General features: G+C 44.3%; 1 protein-coding gene across 4 annotated transcripts in view; it reads left to right on the top strand.

Moving 5' to 3' along the window:
• GATAD2A (GATA zinc finger domain containing 2A) overlaps nt 1-21,092 on the top strand; it is a 93,195-nt gene that overhangs the window by 31,621 nt on the left and 40,482 nt on the right. Inside the window, exons 2-4 of one of the 4 annotated variants that reach the window (XM_070944052.1) lie at nt 1,298-1,372; nt 12,831-12,968; nt 20,117-20,394. In XM_070944052.1, the coding sequence (XP_070800153.1) occupies nt 12,936-12,968; nt 20,117-20,394 (311 nt within the window). In that variant the 5' untranslated portion in view covers nt 1,298-1,372; nt 12,831-12,935. Of the gene's footprint in view, nt 1-1,297; nt 1,377-12,830; nt 12,969-19,324; nt 19,371-20,116; nt 20,395-21,092 lie in introns of those variants that run through there. The other 3 variants (XM_070944060.1, XM_070944067.1, XM_070944076.1) reach the window with 3 other exon arrangements.

Raw genomic sequence — 21,092 nt, 5'->3', positions numbered from 1 at the left:
GCGTTGAGTCATTTTTTTTTTTTTTTTTATTTGATTTATATGCCGCCCTTCTCCGGAGACTCAGGGCGGCTTACAGTGCGTTAAGCAATAGCCTTCATACTTTTGTATATTTATACAAAGTCAGCTTATTGCCCCCACAAACTGGGTCCTCATTTAACCTACCTTAGAAAGGATGGAAGGCTGAGTCAACCTTGAGCCTTGGAGAGATTCGAACCAGCAGTAAATTGCAGGCAGCTGTGTTAATAACAGGGTGCTTTAAACCACTATAGTACCAAGGCCGGCCACATGACTACAGAGACATCTTCGGACAGCGCTGACTCTTCGGCTTTGAAACGGAGATGAGCATCGCCCCCTAGAGTCGGAAACAACTAGCATATATGTGTGAGGGGAACCTTTACCTTTACCTTTTAGGTTCAATTCCAGGTCCTGCATGTCAGACAGCCACAAAGGACTGCTGACAGATGAAATGCAGTACAGTTAGTCTTTGAGTGAACAAGCGTTGGTTTAGCACCCCATTTGAAATTACAACTGTCCTGAAAAAAGTATATTGCAACCTGTCCTCATACTTACGACTGTTGCTGCATCCCCACGGTCACGTGATTAAAATTTGGTCACTTGGCAATCGACATGTAGTTACAATGACTGTAGCATCCCGGGATCCTGCAATCACCCATTTGCGACCTATCCAGCCCCTCCCCTAACAATGTCAGTAGGGAAAGCCAAGATTTGCTTAACAACCGTGTGATTCGTTTAACAACCATGGCAAAAAAAAGGTCAGAAAATCAGGCTTGACTTACCTTAACAACTTCCTTGCTTAGCAGTGTTTAAATCCTGGTCTTAATACCGGTTGTAAGTCGATGCCTACTTGTAAATGCTTGACTATCTAACTAAGCATCATAAAGCGCAATAGAAAACTTCCTGCAATTTGAAATGAGGTTGTGTAGGGCTTATGTTTTGGGAAGAGGAATCCCAGTTCCTTTAAAGAGTTAAAACTGTGTACTTTGGGATCTCAGCTATGAATCAAGAGGAGATAGCTTTTTTTCAGCCATTGGATTTTAAGTAGGCAATCCATTGGGGGCTGGGGGGGGACATTAAAAAAAAAATATTGTTGATCTCAGGAGGTTGAAACTATGCAGTAAAAAATGATATTCCAGTCTGCAGGGAGCTAGTTTCAAATCAGGTAGCTTGTACTTTATTTCTGCTTTTGCACCATCACTCTATAGCCACTTCCTAGTGTGAGGGGACCAGGATATCCAAAATTCACGTAACTTCAACACCTTCTTTGTCTTCTTGGTAGGTTCCTTGACTTTCGATCAGCCTGCCAAAAGAATTATACGGTTCTTCCTTCAGAACTCATGAACATCCGGAGCAGGTAGGTACACCTATATATACTCTGTGTGTATGTGTGTGTGTGTTAGCACCTGTTGGGGCATATGCAGCTGTTGCGTTAATGGCAGTTAAACTGGGATCTCCCACCTTCAAAGATAATCTAATGTTCATTGCCACCAGTTGCCGGGAGTAAACTAAAATGAAAAGGTATTTTTGTCACAATTTGCTTTGTGTCCTCATAAGAAATATTTGCCCCTCTGTAGCAGGCAGCAAAATACTGTCCTTAAAACGGCCCTGTCTGTTACTCAGGCTACCCTTATGCTAAATTAGCAGCTCACCTTGCAGCATTCAAAATTCATAGGAAGATAGTTCCTGCATTTCAAAGAATCCCCACTACCACATTTGATTTCCCAGGTCCCATACCCCTTGCTTCTGTACAGCCCCCTTTTCCTGCGTGATGAAATGCGTTGCTAAGTGAAACCGTGCTAAAACTTAAAGTTGTTGATAGTGATTTGACCTGTGCTAGAAATTAGCAGTCTACTAGGGAAGGCCCAGATTCTCTCATTGCTAAAACGTAACTGACCCCCACCTCCATCCCATCTGTATACTGGTTCTTAAAATATCTTATTTAACGTGTGCAGTTCTGCTTTTATGATGTAAACTGCTTGCCCACAGTCGCCTAACCGTGAGGTGGGCAGCATATAAATGTAATCAATAAATGCATTTAATAAATAAAATAACTGATGCTGGGGTTATACAATTAATTATATGGTTTATCATCCCACACATTGATATACCAGCACAACTGGGGTTGAAATTTTCCTTGTTGGATACTGCCTTAATTCCAAAGTGGTTTTTTTATATGCAAACATGGTTTAAGAGTACTGGTTGAGACTGTGGAGTTAAGGGGCAATGTAGTGCCTACCTTGGACTTTCTCAACCTGGACATATGCATGTGCTTCAGAGTATCCCCAAATCTTCACATTTCTGGGTACTATTTAATTTTGTTTAGCATTGCATCCTGGAGGCATGGAACAGGTTACTTAGAAGTGACATAGCAACTCTAATTTAATGCAGCCTTCTATAATTTACCATGCTCTTCTTTCATCATGGCTGAGGTCTGGCAGTGGAAATGTTTTCAGGTGAGGTTTAAACATGGAAATTTATAAGAATATAAACCAATTTGCTAATGGTATGATTAGCTACCAGTAGTAAGCTTTCTTTCTTTGCTGTTTGAAGCCTGGTGCATAGATACCCTTAACCAGTTTGTAAATCTTTTCAGACTTTGTTTATGAGCTCGGGGTCTCCAGTTTCTCCAAGGGCAGGGAAATTTGCTAAGGCTTTAAGTTCAGAGATGTTTGGAAACCGAACCGAATTTCACAAACCGTTTTCGAGATTCAGTGCAGCAGGACTAACTTTCTTTCCATGTGAAACTACGGAAGAAGAGAACAGGAGATGCGCCCGCGGAAAGATTGCAGAATTTTAGAAGGGCTTGGACCACACACGCTTAACCCCTCAAATGTCATGGCTTAAGATGAGAGGGATACGGGGCAGGTTGATCTGGAGTGCCTTTTTGTTGTGGTCCCACCCAATTTGCACATTTCTACTGTTTAACCGTACCCAAAAGGATTGTTGTTGCAAACAATAAAATGGAATAATTCTAATTTCAACTCGGTAACAGAAGGCCAAGATGAAACCCATAGATAACATTTCAAAGACAGTCTAGGACCGCGATGGCGAACCTATGGCACGCGTGCCAGAATTGGCACGCAGAGCCATCTCTCCGGGCACGCGAGCCATCGCCCGTTGCTCTTCCGGGTTCCAGCGCACTGGCCAGTTGGTCTTCACGTGCGCGAGAGCATCGGAAACCGGGCGCGAGAGCATGCGCGCTCCGGGAAGCTGCTCTTCTGGTTTCCGGCATGCGAATGCACGCCGGCCAATTGGTCTTCACGTGCACATGCGTTTCAGAAACCGGAAGACCAGGTGGCTGGTGCGCACATGCGCACACTCCCATTTTGGCACTCTGTGCCGAAAAGGTTCACCAACACTGGTCTAGGAGCTTCTTCAGCATTGACTAGGTTGACAACCATTGACTGAGAGTCCGGGGTGCTTGGCTAATGCACCCGTGATCAAAATTGCTGGTGTTTTGTTGGTGTGGCTAGGAGACCAATGCAATGTAGCCTAAATCAACTGGTTGGATGTGGCAATGGCGGGTCCCTTTGTGAGTGCAGCATTGTTCTAATTGCTTGGATGTTCCTGCTTTGGTCTGTGGATTTCCCTGCTATCTTGGCTCGTAGGGAGATGATCTGCAGAGCAGGATGTCCATCACCAGTCTTGACCGTCTCTGGGGGTGTGGATCATAATAGCTGGAGTAAAATTAGGTGGTTTAATTAGATTGGAGCAGAACTAAACAGAAGGATGCACTGTATTATTTGCTGAGCTGGAAGAAATTGAATTTTTAGTATATTGTCATGGTCCTTTTCCTCTCTGGAAAGCATAACATTATAATTGCTCAGGGGGATGCAGTTGAAAGTCAGGAATAGCCAAGGCTCAGGAAGTCTTTAAGCTGCCTTAGAGTACAGCATTATATTAATATTATTATTATTATTATTGATCACAATGGAGCCCCAAATTTCTGTTGCTAAGTCTTGAGACGGTTGTTCGGTGAATTTTGTCCCATTTTCCGATCTTTCATGCCTCTAAAACTTCTGAAACTCCGTTTCAGAAAAACCTTTTTTTTCTGCCTCTGAAACAGAGCTTCAGAAAAAAAGCCTCTGAAACTCTGTTTCTGAGGCTTTTTTTCTGAAGCTCTGTTTGGAGGCTTTTTTTTCTGAAGCTTCGTTTCTGATGCTTTTTTCAGCCTCTGCAACCTCCCTTTGAGAAGCTGTGCGGGGCTACATTCGGAGTATAAGATGCACCCAGATTTTCACCCTCTTTTTTTGGGGGGGGGGAAGTGTGTCTTGTACTCCGAAAAATATGGTAATTTTATCCACCTTTACATTTTTATTCCTGTGAGTAGTTGTCGTAGGAGCCCCAGTACATTGGGGACTCTGCTACAGAGAAACCGGTGCAAGAGAAGAGTTATTCCACTGACATTACCCTTTGGGGGACTAAATACAGCTACCAAGCATTGTACACCACCGCTGTAATTAGCTGCTGGAGAACAGCAGAAGGAGAGAAAGCTGTTAATTTCATAGACTGCTTATGTGTTTCTTATAAATAAACCCACTTTAGGAATCAGGCTACTGGTCTAGAGAAAATCCCCCTGAGCTAGGCTAAAACAGTAACTGTAGCTCAAGTTGTGGGATCCCTCAAAAGCTTAGCCTGACAATCAGACCATTGGGGAAGGCTGTACAGGTAGTCCTCGACTTACAACCACAATTAAGCCCAGAATTTTTGGTGTGAGTCCTTATGGTTGCTAAGCGGGCTACTATGCGACCTGAATTGATTTTACTATTGTTTTTACAATGGTCGTTAAGTCATTGGTCATTTACATGATTACTAAGTAAATGCCAGCATAACCAGTGGGCAGTTTTTGCCATTTTCTGCCAGGGAAACCAGCAAAAAAATGTGACAAATTGTGGCCTTGTGACTGGTTGCAACCTAGCTGCCAAGTGCCCAAAATGCTACCATGTGACTGCTGTGTGTACAGCAGTCATAACTTTGAGGATGGCTCATAAATAGCATTTTTTAAGTCTGTCATAGCTTCAAACAATGACTAAGTGACTGGTTATTAAAGTGAGGGCTGCCTGTTCTGTGATTTATTTACTTAAGCATGGTGTAGACCATGAATGCAGAACGAGATTCCTTGTTACACTTTAATTTAATTTAATTAATTTAATTAATTCAATTTATATGCTGCCCCTCTCCGAAGACTCAGTAACTTTAAGTCTTGATTACTTGAATTTCAGTAGCAATTGATGCTAGCTAGCTGATACTAGCAAGTTACTTTATAACGGAGTAGGTAGGACATAGGCATAGAAGAGGTCTGTGCATTATATTTTCAGGTGATTTCAACACTTTGCCCCATTTTTCTCTTTTGATGATGAAGCCAAGGGCACAATTGCAATGCTGTTGTGTCCATAATTACTGCATCTCTCAGTAGGATTGACTCATAATCACATGTGGGGAGAGATGGGGCTAGGAAGGTACCCAGCTGTGGCTGAGAACAAACTTAACAGGAAGAAGTAGAAAATGTGAGGTTGGCAATACAGATAGTCCTTGACTTACAACCACAATTGAACCCAAAATTTGTTGCCAAGTGAGAAATTTGTTAAGCGAACCTAGCCCCCTTTCACAACTTTTCTTACCAAATTTGTTAAGCGAATCACTGCCATTGTTAAATTAGTAACACAAATTAATTGAATCTGGCTTCCCCATTGACTTTGTTTGTCAGAAGGTGGCAAAAGGGGATTGCAACCGTCATAAATGTGAATCCGCCGTCAAGCATCTGAATGTAAATCACAGGGCCGTGGGAATTTTGCAACACTCATAAGTGTGAAAAATGATCATAAGTCACTTTTTCCCAGTGCCGTTGTAACTTTAAATGGTCACTAAATGAACTGTTGTAAGTCAAGGACTACCTGTAGTACATTTAAGAGGATTCTCTGGATGTCCTCATCCATCACAAATTAAATGCGAGCCAGCAGCGTGATGCAACTGCAAAAAAGGCAAATATTGTTGGGGTGCATCAGCAAAAATACAGAGTTCAAATCATGGAAATAATTGTTTCCATTCTGCTCTGTCCTGGTCAGACCTGGCTTGGAGATGTGTATTCATTTCTGGGCACCACCATTCAAAAAGGGACAGTGAAAAAATAGAAGAGGACTACCAAGATCTTTATCTTTATCTTTTATTAGATTTGTATACCGCCCTTCTCCTTTTGGACTCAGGGCGGTGAACAGCCAAAATAAAAACATTTGTACACAAAAGTTAAAATAATTTTTTAAAAATAATTAAATGAAATTTGGCCCATAGTTTAAAACATTTCAATTAAAAATCAGTATCAAACGTTAAAACCAACATGGAATCAGGCCAGCCTGGCTAACCGAAAAAAGTAAGTTTTTAGGGCCCGACGAAAAGTCCGGAGGTCTGGGATCACTCGTATCTCTGGGGGTAGATCGTTCCGGAGAGTAGGTGCTACCACAGAGAAGGCTCTCCCCCTGGGGGGTCGCCAGCCGACATTGTCTGGTTGACGGCACCCTGAGGAGGCCCTCTCTGTGGGAGCGAACTGGCCGGTGGGAGGCAATTGGTGGCAGAAGGCGGTCCCGTAAATACCCCGGCCCTAAGCCATGGAGCGCTTTAAAGGTGGTCACCAACACCTTGAAGCGCACCCGGTAGTCTACCGGCAAGATGGCAAAAAGCTGGAGATATGTAGCCCAATGAGGAATAGTTAAAGGGTCGGAGTATTTGCCTACAGAAAAGACAAATGGGAAATACAATATTAGCCTTTGGTTATCTGAAAGGGTCTCACCCAGAAGAGGGAGGGGATATTCTCTGTTGCTCCAATGGGCAGGATAGTATAATATAGCCCAGGGATCTGCAACCTTAGGCACTCTAAGAGCCATTTGGACCCGTTTCCCAAAGAAAAGAAAACACAGGGAGCCACAAAACCTGAATGGGCGTGGCCAACTTGATGTCACTCACTTCCACCAGTCACATGACACCCCCACCACCACCACGCTTACCCAGCCAGTCATTAGGGCAGAGAACCAGTTGTTTAAAAACACTGGGAACCACAAAACCCTTTTGACATTTCTCTCTCTCTCCTCCCTCCCCCCTTTCTCTCCCTCTCTCTCTGTATCACTTTATGTCTCTCTCTCTCCCCCTCTCTCTGTATCTCTCTCTCTCTGTCCTGGCCATTTCTCCATCCCCTGCCGTCACCCTTACCTTCTCAGGCCAGGCGAGGAGTGACTGGTAGGGGAGGGCAAGGGGCGGGGCCAGCCAGTGGTGGGATCACCCGACAGGGAGCCACAGCAGAGGGCCCAAAGAGCCACATGTGGCTCCGGAGCCACAGGTTGCTGACCCCTGGTATAGCCTTAATTGTCATTGCACATCATGTATACAACAAAATTGGTTAAATTTAGGACTGAAACTGGTGGACTAAAATTAAGAGGAAGGAACTTTTGGCTAGATGGCTAGAGGTACTTCCTGTACAAGCTGTCAGCCAGGGGAACAGCCTGCCACATGACATCGTGAACTCAGCTTTGCTAGAGGTCTTCTTCAAATAGAAGCTGGATAGTCACATGTCAGAGATGCTGTGGATCCCTGCACTGGCTTATTTGGGGGGGGGGTTATCATCTGACCCATGTTCCATCATCCCCAGATGAGGCTGGTGATGGTTTTAATCCTGACTTCACTTAGCAAGGTTCTGCTGTTAGAAGAATGATGGCAGTTGCAGTTCGGCTGTAGATAAGGCCTACAACAGCTTCTTTAAAGTATTTGGGCTTTTAATCTTTAAAATGTATGGGACTTCAACTCCCAGAATTCCCCAGCCAGCACGCTAAAATTGAGAAATGCTGCTCTAGAGACCTTCACGTTATAACCCAGAAATGGAAGTGGGAGGGGAGCAGATTGCAACAGGCTTAGCTTTCAGTGCTTAAAGCTGCTGAGGGAGGGGTAAACTGTACCTTTTACGGGTGGAGGGGAGGGAATCTGGAAATCTGTAAATATGGGGTAATTTTGGTAGTTCTAAATCTCTGCTCAACATACCTGACACAAACCTAATGCATTTCCATGTTCATAGAATCAGTTTGCTTCCCCTGCTAAGAAAAGCTGGGTTTGTTAGGATTAAAATTTCTACCTTTTCTTTTTTAAGTTAAAATATAAAATTGAAGTCAGGATGTTTTTTCCTTATACTTCTTTTTTCAATTGGTTGTTGTTCATTAAGTTTAAGCTTTAAAGCCTTATTTTTTAAATAAAAAAAAACTTCTAAAAAGCTTTTAACTCTTTCTCTGACCATTTCCCCCCTACTTTCTTGCAAGCAAATTACAATATCTCATAAACCCATTCAGCCTTGGGAGTTTTTCTTTAGGTGCTTTTGATTCAGCCTGGCTGAAGTGTGTGACTGACAGTGAAAGGAAGTGTGGCAAGGAAAGGGTTAAGGTCTGCCATTTTGTTATGTAACACCCTTAATGGACATATCAGTGAATGGCATGAAGATGGCAGGACTTAACCCTTTACATGCTGCAGCCAAGGCCTTTCAGTCAGCCAAGCCTAGGAGCTGTTGGGCAACTGAGGCTATTTTTTTAATTTCCAAGGAAAAAAAACTTGGATTTTTTTTTTCTTTTCAAAGACTGCACATCTTTATCTCCACCCCTTTTTCATCTATTATAATTATTATTAAATTTTGTTTTGGTAAATGAAAGTAAACTTTATTTTAAAATTAGAATGGTAGTAACAGGCATCCATAAATCACTGGAAACCATTTTTAATAAAGGTTTTGGAAGGGAGCAGTAATTTAAATTGACTAACGCCAGAATCACAATGTTTAGAAAAGCAATATAAATGAGTTGAAGGAAGGAAAAAAAAAAAAAAACCCAAGCCTTTAAGTACTACAGTACTTCTGCACTTTACTAGCAGTTTGAGATATGGAAGATTGCTTAGGATTTAGTAAGCTGAGGGTTTTCTGACTAAAATTATTGGCAACCCAAGGTTTTATTTTACTGATTGCCCTTATAGCAAAGCAGGTTTTAAATTGTATTCCCTTAGTACTTCCTGCTTGTTTGTATTCCATCCTGAGGTGTTAAAAATATTAGTCTCTTTCAGCTGTCCAGCCTTTTTTGTTTTTTTTTAATTTGATATATATGCCGCCCTTCTCCGAAGACTCAGGGCGGCTTACAAGGTGTTAAGCAATAGCCTTCATACTTTTGTATATTTATACAAAGTCAGCTTATTGCCCCCACAAACTGGGTCCTCAATTTACCTACCTTAGAAAGGATGGAAGACTGAGTCAACCTTGAGCCTGGCGGGATTCGATCTTACTTTAATTGCAGACAGCTGGTGTTAAATTACAGAGCTCTGTCTGTTGAGCTATCCAGCCTTTAGCTCATTTGAGAAATATTTATTTGTTTGTTTGTTTGTTTGTTTGTTTGTTTGTTTGTTTGATTTATATGCCACCCTTCTCCGGAGACTCAGGGCAGCTTACAATGCATTAAGCAATAACCTTCATACTTTTGTATATACCTGCTTAGTAGGGCTTTCGCCCTCACCCCCCCCAGCGGTGTTCTTTTTTATACAAAGTCATCTTATTGCCCCCACAATCCGAGTCCTCATTTTACCTACCTCGGAAGAATGGAAGGCTGAGTCAACCTTGAGCCTGGTGAGATTTGAACTTGCAGGGGGTTGGACTAGAACAGGGGTGACACTTTGAGGGGCTGGGTGGGCGTGGCTGGGAGCCAATGGGTGGTCATGGCCAGCTCAATGTTGCTCACATCAGGGGGGCGCTTGTGGTGCGCCAGGTGGGGCTGGGGGATCCATTGTCTCCAGCATGCACCCAGGGGGTGGCAGAGTCCCCTCACTGATTCCACAGCAGCCCTGCGGATGTAAGGCTGGCTGCGTTCCAGCCCAGATGGCCGCCACCAAGTTTTATATCAGTGCCTGGCTGACCTGGGCTGGGGCTGAGGCACCAGGGGCCGGTCCTTCACTATTTCCAGGGCAGCCTTGCGGGCCAGATCTAACCACAACGCGGGCCGGATATGGCCCCCGGGCCTTGAATTTGAGACACCCAGACTAGAAGAGCTCCAATGTCCTTTGCAACCCTGTGATTCTGTACCAACTTTTTGTGGCAGTACAAAAGAGGATATATTTTCCTTTTTAAGTTTAAAAAAACTAATTACACACACACACACACACACACACACACACACACACACACACACACACACATACCGGAGAGTATCTGTGCATGTAGGTAGGTGGGTAGTCTTTGACTTACGACTACAATTTGGGACCAGGAATATCCATTGCTAAGCAAGGTGGTTCTTAAGTCAGTCATGTCTGATATGACTTTGTTGCCCTGTTGTTAAACGAATCGCTGCGGTTGCTAAGTGAATCATGCAGTCGTTAAGCAAATGCAGCCATGTCCCCATTGTTTGTCGAACGCCAGCCGGGAAGGTCACACGTGATGATCCTGGGACGTTGCAACTATCATAAGCATATGCCAGTTGCCAAGCGCCCAAATTTTGTTCATGTGACTGGGGGGATGCCGCAACAGACATGAGGGCAGGGACTGGATATCATATAAGTCACTTTTTTCAGTGCCATTGTAACTTCAAATGATCTCTAAACGAGTGGCTGAAAGTCAAAGGCTATATTATTATTTATCTGATCTTTTCTCTTCAAGAAACCTTCATCTCTGGTCCCATGTGTGCAATATATAAGGACCAAAGCTCAGTGGGAACAGAGCACAAGCTTTGAAAGCGGAAACCCCAGGTGCATTCACCAGCATCTCCAGTGAAACGGGTTTCTGGTAGCCCATTGTAGGCAACTCTCATCTTTATCCAGGCCCCTGGAGAACATTTTCCTCTCAGTAGTTAAGAGTACAGATCTTTTCACAATGTAGGGCAGTGGAGAAGGTGCTGGACTTGGAACAAAGACAGAGATCTCCAAACTTGGCAACTTTACAACTTGTGGACTTCAACTCCCAGAATTCCTCAGCCCCAGAAGCTCATTGGCTGATTTTCAGCCAATTCCTCCCTCTCAGTCGAAGAACCAATCAGGTAGTGGGCAAGATGACTGGACTAAGGACAGAGAGACCCCCAGTCCTAGTCCCCCTCTGCCACAGAATCAGCTAACCTTTAGTAGAATAGAATAACAGAGTTGGAAGGGACCTTGGAGGTCCTCTAGTCCAACTCCCTGCTCAGGCAGGAAACCCTATACCAGTAATGGCGAACCTTTTTGCCGTCACGTGCCAAAAGCGGGGGAGCGCAGGGGTGGTGGTGTCACACGCGCACGTGCCCACACTTATATTTCTATGCGCCCTGACCCCCATGCATGCCCCCGTGCTCCCCCCGCTTTTGGCATGCAATGGCACGGTAGGTCCGTTTTTCGCCGACCCTAGGCTCCAGAAGCTTTATTCCCCACCCCCCACTCCCCCATCCCCTGGAGGCCCCCCGGAGGCCAGAAACAGCCCGTTTGCCAACTTCCGGTGGGACCGGAAGGCCATTTTTCACTCTCTCCAGGCTCCAGAACTTTTCTAGGTCCCACCGGATGTCGGCAAACGGGTCGTTTCTAGCCTCCGAGAGGATGGGGAAGGCCATTTTCGCCCTCCCCAGGCTCCTAGAAAGACTCTGGAGCCTGGGGAGAGCGAAAAACAGGCCTTCCCCACCCCTCCAGAGGCCCTCCGGAGGCCGGAAACACACGCCAGAGCTGAACTAGGGCAACGCACACATGCCATAGGTTCGCCATCACGGCCCTATACCATTTCAAACAAATGGTTGTCCAATAACCAAATAGGCTGGGTTCATACAAGATCAAAGATGGAGGTCTGGCATCTCTCTGTGAGTGATTAGGGTATTTCAAAAGATGGACGGACAGACAGATAGAAGCAAGCCCTCTGAGGGTATTTAGGCCAGTGTCTGTCTTTCAGCCCATCCTATCGCACGGGCTAGGAAAAACAGGGGAGAACATTACTGAGCTGCTACATAAAAAGTGGAATATAAATCTATAAGTGAACAGTATGCTGTATGGCCACATCCTGAGGAGAACATTTGTCTTAACATTTGGTGGGTATTTTCCACACCTGTGTAGCCTTCAGATATGTGGGACTGTACTTCCCAATAAGCCCAGCTAGATGCATTTCCACAAGTACAAAAATGGGATAAAACTGATTATTTAAAAACATAAGAGCAAAACGAATACAGTACTGAAAAGAATATCTTTGCTCATGGTCATTGTTGAAAGCTCACATTGTTTGGATGTAAAAGCTGTTGCTTACTTGTTCCCAGGGTGGTACCAGAGATGGCCTAGTTCACTTCTTGGCAATTTAATCTGGAAAAAAAAAAATCAGGATAGCAGGGGATTGTGAGGGGAGGGGTACCTGTTAGGAGAAAAATGAAATTTCTGAGTCCCGTGGATGAAGAATGGTGAGATGGCACATAGCACAATATTTTATAAAAACAAATGATACCTTCTCCTATATCAATTTCAAGCAATTTCTTTGTTTCTTGAATGCAGACAATAGGTGAAAATCTGTGGGATAAATGAAGATTTGAGAGTTCCTTGGTGCTCTCTGAGCTTGGTTGTTTTCTTGCAGAAGTTTCAATACCCAACTAGGTAACATCATTAATGCAGAGAGCACCAAGGACTCCTCATTTCAACCCTGAGCTACAAATATTCTCCTTTAAATGAAGTTTTCTTTAACTGGACAGCTAACCTTTCTTTTGACACTGTGATGTAGTCTACTCTGGGAAACTTGGGGGGTATGCCTGATTCTTCTTCTTGTATCTTAAAATGGAACTCATTTCTACTTTTATGTTTTCTTCCTATAACTTTCCCTACAGTGGCGAAAGAAAGCAGTAATTGCCCAACAAGGTCCCTTTTCTCTGCCTGTCTTCAAGCAGGAGGTGGTTCAGTCAATATGTGATAAAATTCTGTCACAGACACCCATGTTGGAAAAGACACTGCCTGAATTATCCCAGGTTGGTCTTCTTTTCTTTAAGGGAGAGGGATGGTCCTAAACACATTTGGGGGCTGCCAATGCAAATACAGCTTTCCAGTGTTGGAGCACAGAGAATAAATGGTCTGTAATAGGTTGTTTCTATGCATAAATTTATAAGGCAAGAAAATAGTTTATTTATTTTTTTATTTTATTTTGAATTTGTATACCGCCCTTCTCCCTGAGGACTCAGGGCGGTGAACAGCCAAGTAAAAACATCAAATAGTTAAAAATAGTGTTGAAAAAAAATGTCTAAATCTCAGTCTGGTTGCCTGTTGGTGAATTGAGATTTTTCTCCCAGTAACTTGGTGAAATAAGCTGTATTATTATTAACATAATTATCAAAGCTGTAGATTTCTCCATACAAAAATAACTAGAATATGTAAGTGGCCTACTTTGAACTAATGATATTTTAAGATGGACAAATCAAACAAAAATGGGTATTTATTTATTTATTGTTTGTTTATTTATTGGTTCGATTTATATGCCGCCCTTCTCCGGAGATTCAGGGCGGCTTACAATGCGTTAAGCAATAGCCTTCATACTTTTGTATATACCTGCTTAGTAGGGCTTTCGCCCCACCCCACCCCAAGCAGTTTTTTTTTAAAAAATATTTATACAAAGTCAGCTTATTGCTCCCACAAACCGGGTCCTCATTTTACCTCCCTCGAAAGGATGGAAGGCTGAGTCAACCTTGAGCCTGGTGAGATTTGAACTTGCAGTAATTGCAGGCAGCTGGTGCTACTTAATAGCACTTTAGGCTGCTGCGCCACCAAGACTTGGAGTACTACCTATCTTGTCAAGTCAAACAGACATTTGATGTCCTCTGTATTTGGGCTGAGAGACAGAATAACAGAGTTGGAAGCAACCTAAGAGATCATCTAGTCCAGGGGTGTCAAACCCGCGGCCCATGGGCCAGTTGCGTCACATGCTGGCCCCGCCCCTGCCTGCTTTAGCGAAGGGGGGGAAGTCCCGATATGTCATGTGATGATGCCATGACAACAAGGGTTTGACACCCCTGATCTAGTCCAACCCCCTGCTCAAGCAGAATTTCCTAGGCTGACTAGAAATTACTTGAGGATATCCGAGCAAAAACTGAACAGTTTCCCAGTATCACAAAGGTGTGTGCGACGTGCGTATATGTTTGTGTTGCAAGTGGGCTACTAACTTCCGTAAAGTTATATACAATATGAGTCACAAACTGTGCATTCACCACAGTCCAGTCTTTTGCAATGGATGATATCAACAAACGGTAATGAGTTAAAAAAAAAGTTGTAACAGGAAGCTTTCTGGCTCTGTTGACATATATTCTGACCCACGTAGAGCAGTCTTCCCCAAGCTGGGCTTCAGTACGGGTAGTCCTTGACTTACAAACATATGTTTAGTGACGGTTTGAACTTACAATGGAACTGAAAAAAAGTGATTTACGACCATTTTTCATACTTATGACTGCCACAGCATCCCAATAGTCCTGTGATATTTATGATGGTTGCAGTGTCCTGGGATCATGTGATCACCTCTTGCAACCTTATGGCAAGCAAAGTCAATGGGAAAGCCAGACTCACTTAACCATCATGTTAACTAACTTAACAACTGCAGTAATTCACTTAACAACTGTGTCAAAGAAGACTGTAAAATTGAGCAAGGCTCACTTGACCATTGTCTTGCTTAGCAGCAGAAATTTTGGGCTGAATTGTGGTCAGAAGTGAAGGACTATCTGTAATCGATAGCCAGCTATGCCTAAAGATTCTGGGAGTTGGAGTAGACTATATTGAAAGCATCAAGTTGTGGGTTGCTAACATATAAAGGAGGTGTCCACTGGCTTATGGCCCCCAGGGAAAGGTGAAGCATTTGCAGGTGGTATACAAATTACTGTAATAAGGAAATAAAGAACTCTGCTAAGCAGCAGGTATCTAAGATGAGGGTTATAGCCTGCTGGTTTCATTGTGTCTCAAGGGTATTATTCCTATATGAAAACTCTCTTTGCCCCAAGATGGATGTGGACTAAGACTGGGTACACAGCATTATATTAGGATGAAGCTTTGCTTTTGTCTCTAGTGTAATGGGAGCTGGGAGCTGAGATGTACAAGGTGAAAATTTAGATAGGGCATCATTGCTACCTAGAGGTTTAAGACAGGGAGATCTCCAACCTTGGCAACCCTAAGACTTTTGGACTTCAACTCCCAGAATTCCTCAGCCAGCAAAGCTTATGATTGGTCCTCACACTTACCAACATGGGTCTCCAACTTTTGGCAACTTTAAGACTTGTGGACTTTAACTCCCAGAACTCTTCAACTCTGAACTCTGGGAGTTGAAGTCTACAAGTCTTAAAGCTGCCAAAGTTGGAGACCCCTGATTTAAAAGGATCCTTTACTAGGGTAGACAGTGGTTAGGAGCTCTTTGTAACAGTCTCTTGCTTGTTGTTGGTAAAAGGCTGTTTATTTGATACTCTGGGCAAAATATGCCCCAATTAAAAACAAATTGATTTGCTAGCTAGGAGTTCAGGAAGAATTGGATCCTTGTTGAACCATCTTTATCTTTGTTCTGAATTTAATTTGTTGGTCCCACGCCCTCTCTTATCTTCAACTTGCATGCCTCTAACTTCCATTGGGGTCTTGAGTTTTTTCTATCGTTCTCTCATTACATCCAAGCATTTCCCAGTCATCCTTAAACAGCAAATATATTCATGCAAAATGAGAACGAGGCACCATAACATGGGAGGTAAAACTCTGACACTCAGTTTTGGCTGTCTCTTAAGTAGGACTGGGAGAGATTCTGGACAGGGTAGACAGATAATGACTGGGTGGTTCAATTATGCTTAATTACCCTATGGAGTTTGTTTTGCCTTTTGTTCCACGTCTGCGATCTCAGCCACTGTGGCTTATTTAATAAATCATGGTTGAAACAAGTTGTTGGTTAGCATAAGGGCCCCTCTGCTCTTTTGCGGTAATGGGCACATCTGGAGGTGAACGTTGTGGGCAATCTCGCAAAATCATTAGATAGCGACAATCAGAGAACCTAAATTACCCAAAAGTAAATAAAACATTTGGTTGTGTCTGCCCACCAGGATCTTTTTTAATAAATACCACCAGAGTCCACATGGGTCCAGAAGCATTACTGGAAATAATCAACTATGCTTGAAGCTGTTGATGTGCCTTATATCAGGGATCCCCCAACTTCCGGTCCGCAGACCAGTACCGGTCCATGGTCCGTTGGGAATTGGGTTGCGCAAGCGGCAGGGGAACATGTGCGGGTTTAGGTTCTGCGTGCTAAACCATCCCGCTTCCCCTCCCACTATTAGTCCACAACAGCCAGAAAGTTTGCTGCTTTATAGTATTTTTTTAAAAAAAAATCAAGATAATCTTAGAAATACAATCGAGGCAGAGCATTGGGGGAGTATGAAGAAATAGACCCTGTGCTCAGGCACTCGTGCTCCGGTCATCTCGCTCTACCCTTGAAAAGTATTTGGAAGCTATAATTGGTACAGAATATAGCGACGCACGCAGACCCCCAGAGTGGCACATCAACAATGCTGTTGCGCAAGCTGCATTGGTTACCATTTTATTGCTGGATCCAATTTGGGGTGTTGGTTATGACCTTTAAAGCCATTCAAGGCATGGGAACATGTTTTCTGAGGAACTGGCTTGCCCCAATGGCATTGGCCTACTCCATTTGCTTCAGCAGAAAGAGCTTGCTACAGATCCCATCAGTCAAGGAATTTCAGCTAGCAGAGTCTAAGGCAGGGGTCCCCAACCTTTTGGACCTCAGGGACCACTAAATTCATAATTTTAAATCTCGCGGACCACTAATATGATCTGCCTTATGATTGGCTGGGTGGGCGTGGCTAGGTGGTCATGTGACTGGGTGGGCGTGGCCAACTTGATGTCACTCACATCGAGGGGCAATTCGCCAGCCTCTACTCACCCCCCCTCCCAGCCACTCCTCACCTGCCCTCCCAGGCTCCTTAGGGCCCCAAGAGGAAGCAGTTGTTGGAGCTCAGCAGCCACCATGAGAAAGAGTTGGCAAAACAGCTGGCTCAGTTCAAATTGGATCTGACCAAGAAGGAGGCTCAGCAGAAGCACTTCATGGAGAACTATGAGCATAGGCTTTCCAAGCAGAGGGAAGACCTGCGGGAGTGAAGGCCAGGTACCTGCGCCTGGAGGCTCAGTGGGCTGAGATGGTCAGCCAGTTCCAGGCCATGATGCAGTCCCACTGGAACAAGGCCCTCCGACTCCTTGCCACCAGTGGCGCTTCCCTCCAACCTTTGCCCAAAGCCCCACACCAGGAGGCTGAAGCAGACCCCAAGTCAGAATTTCTGACTTACACAAAAAAACCCCAAAGGGGGAAATTCTCTGCAGCAACACAAACGTTCATTGCACGTATCCAGCCCAGGGGCCGTAGTTTGAGGACCCCTGATTTTGTGCAATATAAAAAATGCAAATAATTTTTCTGCGGACCACCAAAATTTTCTCGCGGACCACCAGTTGGTGACCGCTGGTCTAAGGGAAAGACTTTTCTGCCATAGTACCTGCGCTCTGGGACATCTTGCCGCTGTGAGATCAGCCATTACCCTTTTGGCCTTCCCGAAAGCCCTTAAAACTTGTCTCTGTTGTATCTTCATTTCACATTGGGGACTCAAGAATATTGTAGTGCAGGTGTGTCCAACCTTGGCGACTTTAAACTTCCAGAATTCGCCAGGCAGCTCTGGCAATTGAAGCCCACAGGTCTTAAAGTTGCCAAGGTTGGACACCGCTGTTGTAGTGTATGAACCCAACCAGTATAATAATATAATATCGAAAGCAGTGGACCAAGGAGGCAGCTTCCATTGACCCCCGGTACATTTGTTCTTCAAAATGAAGAGGTCATTATAACAACATAAAATAGCAGCTGCCAGTTATTTAAGCTGGTGTTGACCTTCATTCGCCTAAAGTTCTTTCTAAGAACCTGGAATATCAAAATATATCAGCCAGTATAGATCCAAGCAGTGTAGCCTTTTGTAATTGACAGATGGAAATTTTGTCAATACACAAATTATTAGTAGTATTATTTGGGTTTTGGCGTCCCAAAATCTTGCTTTAGTCTTTTACCATTTCTGGAAACATTCGGGAAAGAACCCCTCCTGTCTGAAACCAGATGCCAGTCAGTTTTGACTAGATTGGGTTCTGCAGACAAATGGCCAGAGAGGAGGGCAGGTGGGAAGCAACTGGGACCAATTCCTAATAGACTTATTTATCTGAACTGCTGCCACATGTGTCACACATCATCTGAGAGGCTATGGGACCTGTGTAGCAGTTGCAAACTAAAAAGCAGTACAATATCCCTTCGGGTGAAGCAGGTCGACGCTAACCCAAGACTCTTGTGGCCGTATGATGGTTTATGTGCCTTGTGCCCTGTGAAATAGCATATGCCGTAATTGGAGAATTAAATTAAAGAAATGTTGGTTTTCCTCACATATTTTTCCTCAGAAAGTCCAATCGTCAACGGGCAGAGACTTTCTGTATTTCCAGGGTGTCACGGTCTGAAACCTTCAAAAGCCCTCAAAATACGTTTGCTCCAAACCGAGATTTCCCTCAGGATGCTTTTGCTGAATTGTTACAGATCAGAAAAGAAATCATGATTTTGTTTCGGCAGGTTGTTGGGATCTTATGGTGAGGTTTTTTTGGGGGAGGGGGAGATACGGAGAATTTGAAGAGAACAAGGACTATCGTGGAGTCAAAACTCAAATGTCTTGAAAGTAAAAGCCATTGACCTTCTTCGCTTTGGAATGTTTTCTCCTGAAATACGTCCTCTTTTACTTTCCAAGGCTTTTTCTCCCCTCTTCTCCCTCTCTTATGCCTGTCTCTAGTTTTTCTGTAGTTGCATTGAGAAAGTTGCACTGCCTTTGCCAACTATTCCCCCCTTCCTCTTTACTCTGCCCCCTTCTCTCCTTCTAATTCTGAATTGGATCTTCTTTTTGACTTACTTTTTTTTAAAAAAAAAATATTTTTTTTTTAAAAAAAAAGATTATTCCCCCCCCCGCACCCCCCAAAATGGCTTTCCCTGGCGAAGTGGTGGTGTCCGGGCAGCCATTGCTGCTGCTCTGGTGTCAAGCGCACTGCCCCTTTAAGAGGAGCAGAGGGGATGGTCCCCGGGACTTCTGTTGTGGAATGCCAGCTGCAGCAGATGCCGCAGCCGCACGCCAGCACTGCAAGATGGTGTCTCCGCTAGGGTTAACGACACTTAGCTTGTTGTCTGGAACCAGTTCAGACCGGTTTTCTGGAAAGTGCTTTGTGTCTCCGACTGAATCCTGGGAAAGGGTCATGTGTAGATCCAGTGATGTCATGGGATCACAAACTGACTCAGCTCTCCTCCCCCCACCCCCATCAGATATGTGTGTTTCTTGCAGGTAGGGTTGGAGAGGCTTGGTCAGAAGCAGGCCTCTCTCCAGTGCATGTTCCCTCTTCCAAACAAAACTTTTTTAAAGCCCTTTTCCTTCAAAACCTCCCCGATTCCCACCTGATTCCTTAGGATCCGGAGCACTTTCAGAACAGACTTAAAATTGTTGGGATGGGAAGAGTTACCCAGCTCCTGGTTTTTTTAAAGGACGTCACTGAATCAGGTGCCTTATTTTCAGCATCAGCTTAAAGTTTCTCCTTTCTAGCCAGGAAGAGTTGCTGGGGCAGCAGTGGGAAAAGGAGCATCCCACCCCCCACCCCCCTCCGATCCTCTTAAATAGGAGGGATTTTTTCACAGAACTCTGGAACACTTCACAAGAAATAAAACTTTAAAGAAAATGGGGTATCTAGAATGATAAGAAAAACAAGCTGCGTGGTCGGAAGGAAATGCTCCGGATTTCCTATGGAAAGTTAGGCATACTTGCACCTGTTTCCCCCCTCCTCCCCAAAACAGTCTTGTCTTTTGATTTATTTGATTTCCACTCAAGGATGTGATGGGGGAAAGGGAGCGTGAGTATAGGATCGGAGCCGAACAACTTGATTTGCCATATATGTGGTAATATACGGCACCTGGTTGGAGTACTGTTAACACATTCTCATTCTGATCTATCTCTCTCCTTCTCTCTCTTTCTCTTTCTCTTTCTCTCTCTCCCTCCCCCCACTTCCCCCCTCCCACCTCTTTGTGCTACTTTTCCAGAGCACCATAATGACGGAGGAAGCTTGCAGGACACGAAGTCAGAAGCGAGCACTTGAACGGGAAATCACCCAAAACGACGTGGACTGTAAAAAAATGAAAATGGACAAAGGGCTTTTGGGGGGGGCCGAGGCCAACTCCGAAGGGGGGGACCTTAAGCTAAAGACTGACTCTGGATCTAGTAAAGTCCAAGGATTATTAAAAGGAGGGGAGATGAAAGCAACCATCAGAGTGGAAGTTCAGACGGGAGATGAGCCGGTGGATATGAGCACCTCAAAAAGGTAAGCAATCATAAATGAGTTTTAGGAAGCGAGCGGCCGTGCCCCTCATTCACTTGTCCAGGCATTTGGGGAGATGGGGGTGGGGGACAGAAAATGTGATGGCATGTAATAGAAACCAAAAGACAGGAAACTGAAGGAAGCATCTGGTTCATCATGGTATTGGTGGAACTCCCTGCCACATCATTTTTTAAACTAGATTGGTTTAATATTTGCTCCGCTATTGGGTTTTAATAATCCCGGTTCTTTAGGATTGTTTTTCCCAACAGCATTTCTTCTATAACTGCTGTTGATTCAACTGCTTTTGCTTATGCAGTTAACCAAGCACATAGAATCCTGTCTCACAGGCATATATTGGGAAAGATTGGGGAGAAATGAATGAGGACTGAGGTGTATCTGAAGCAACAAAAGACTGAAGTGATGTGCCAGTTCGAGTTGGAAGGGGAACCGAAGGAGCGTTCTGGAGGAGGGGAGGATTGGTTGAAACAGAGGACAGGAGTAGGGGAGGTATTTGCTTACCTTCGCTACTGGTTCACAAATGTGAGCGCGCGCATGCATGGAGGATAAAAAACAGGACGTGATGGTGGGCGGAGCCTCCCGCCACCGGTGCTACCGGATCGCGCGATCCAGATAGAACCGGCTGAATTTCACCACTGGACAGGAGGGCTTCTGATGGCTATTTGCTGATCCCAATTGCCACA

The sequence above is a fragment of the Pituophis catenifer genome, unplaced genomic scaffold (assembly GCF_029215685.1).
Source record: "Pituophis catenifer annectens isolate HBS135680 unplaced genomic scaffold, rPitCat1.0.hap2 SCAF_1, whole genome shotgun sequence".
Classification (NCBI taxonomy): Eukaryota; Metazoa; Chordata; class Lepidosauria; order Squamata; family Colubridae; genus Pituophis; species Pituophis catenifer.
The sequence above is the reverse complement of the archived record's forward strand: the minus strand, read 5'-3'. Positions and strand labels throughout refer to the sequence as shown.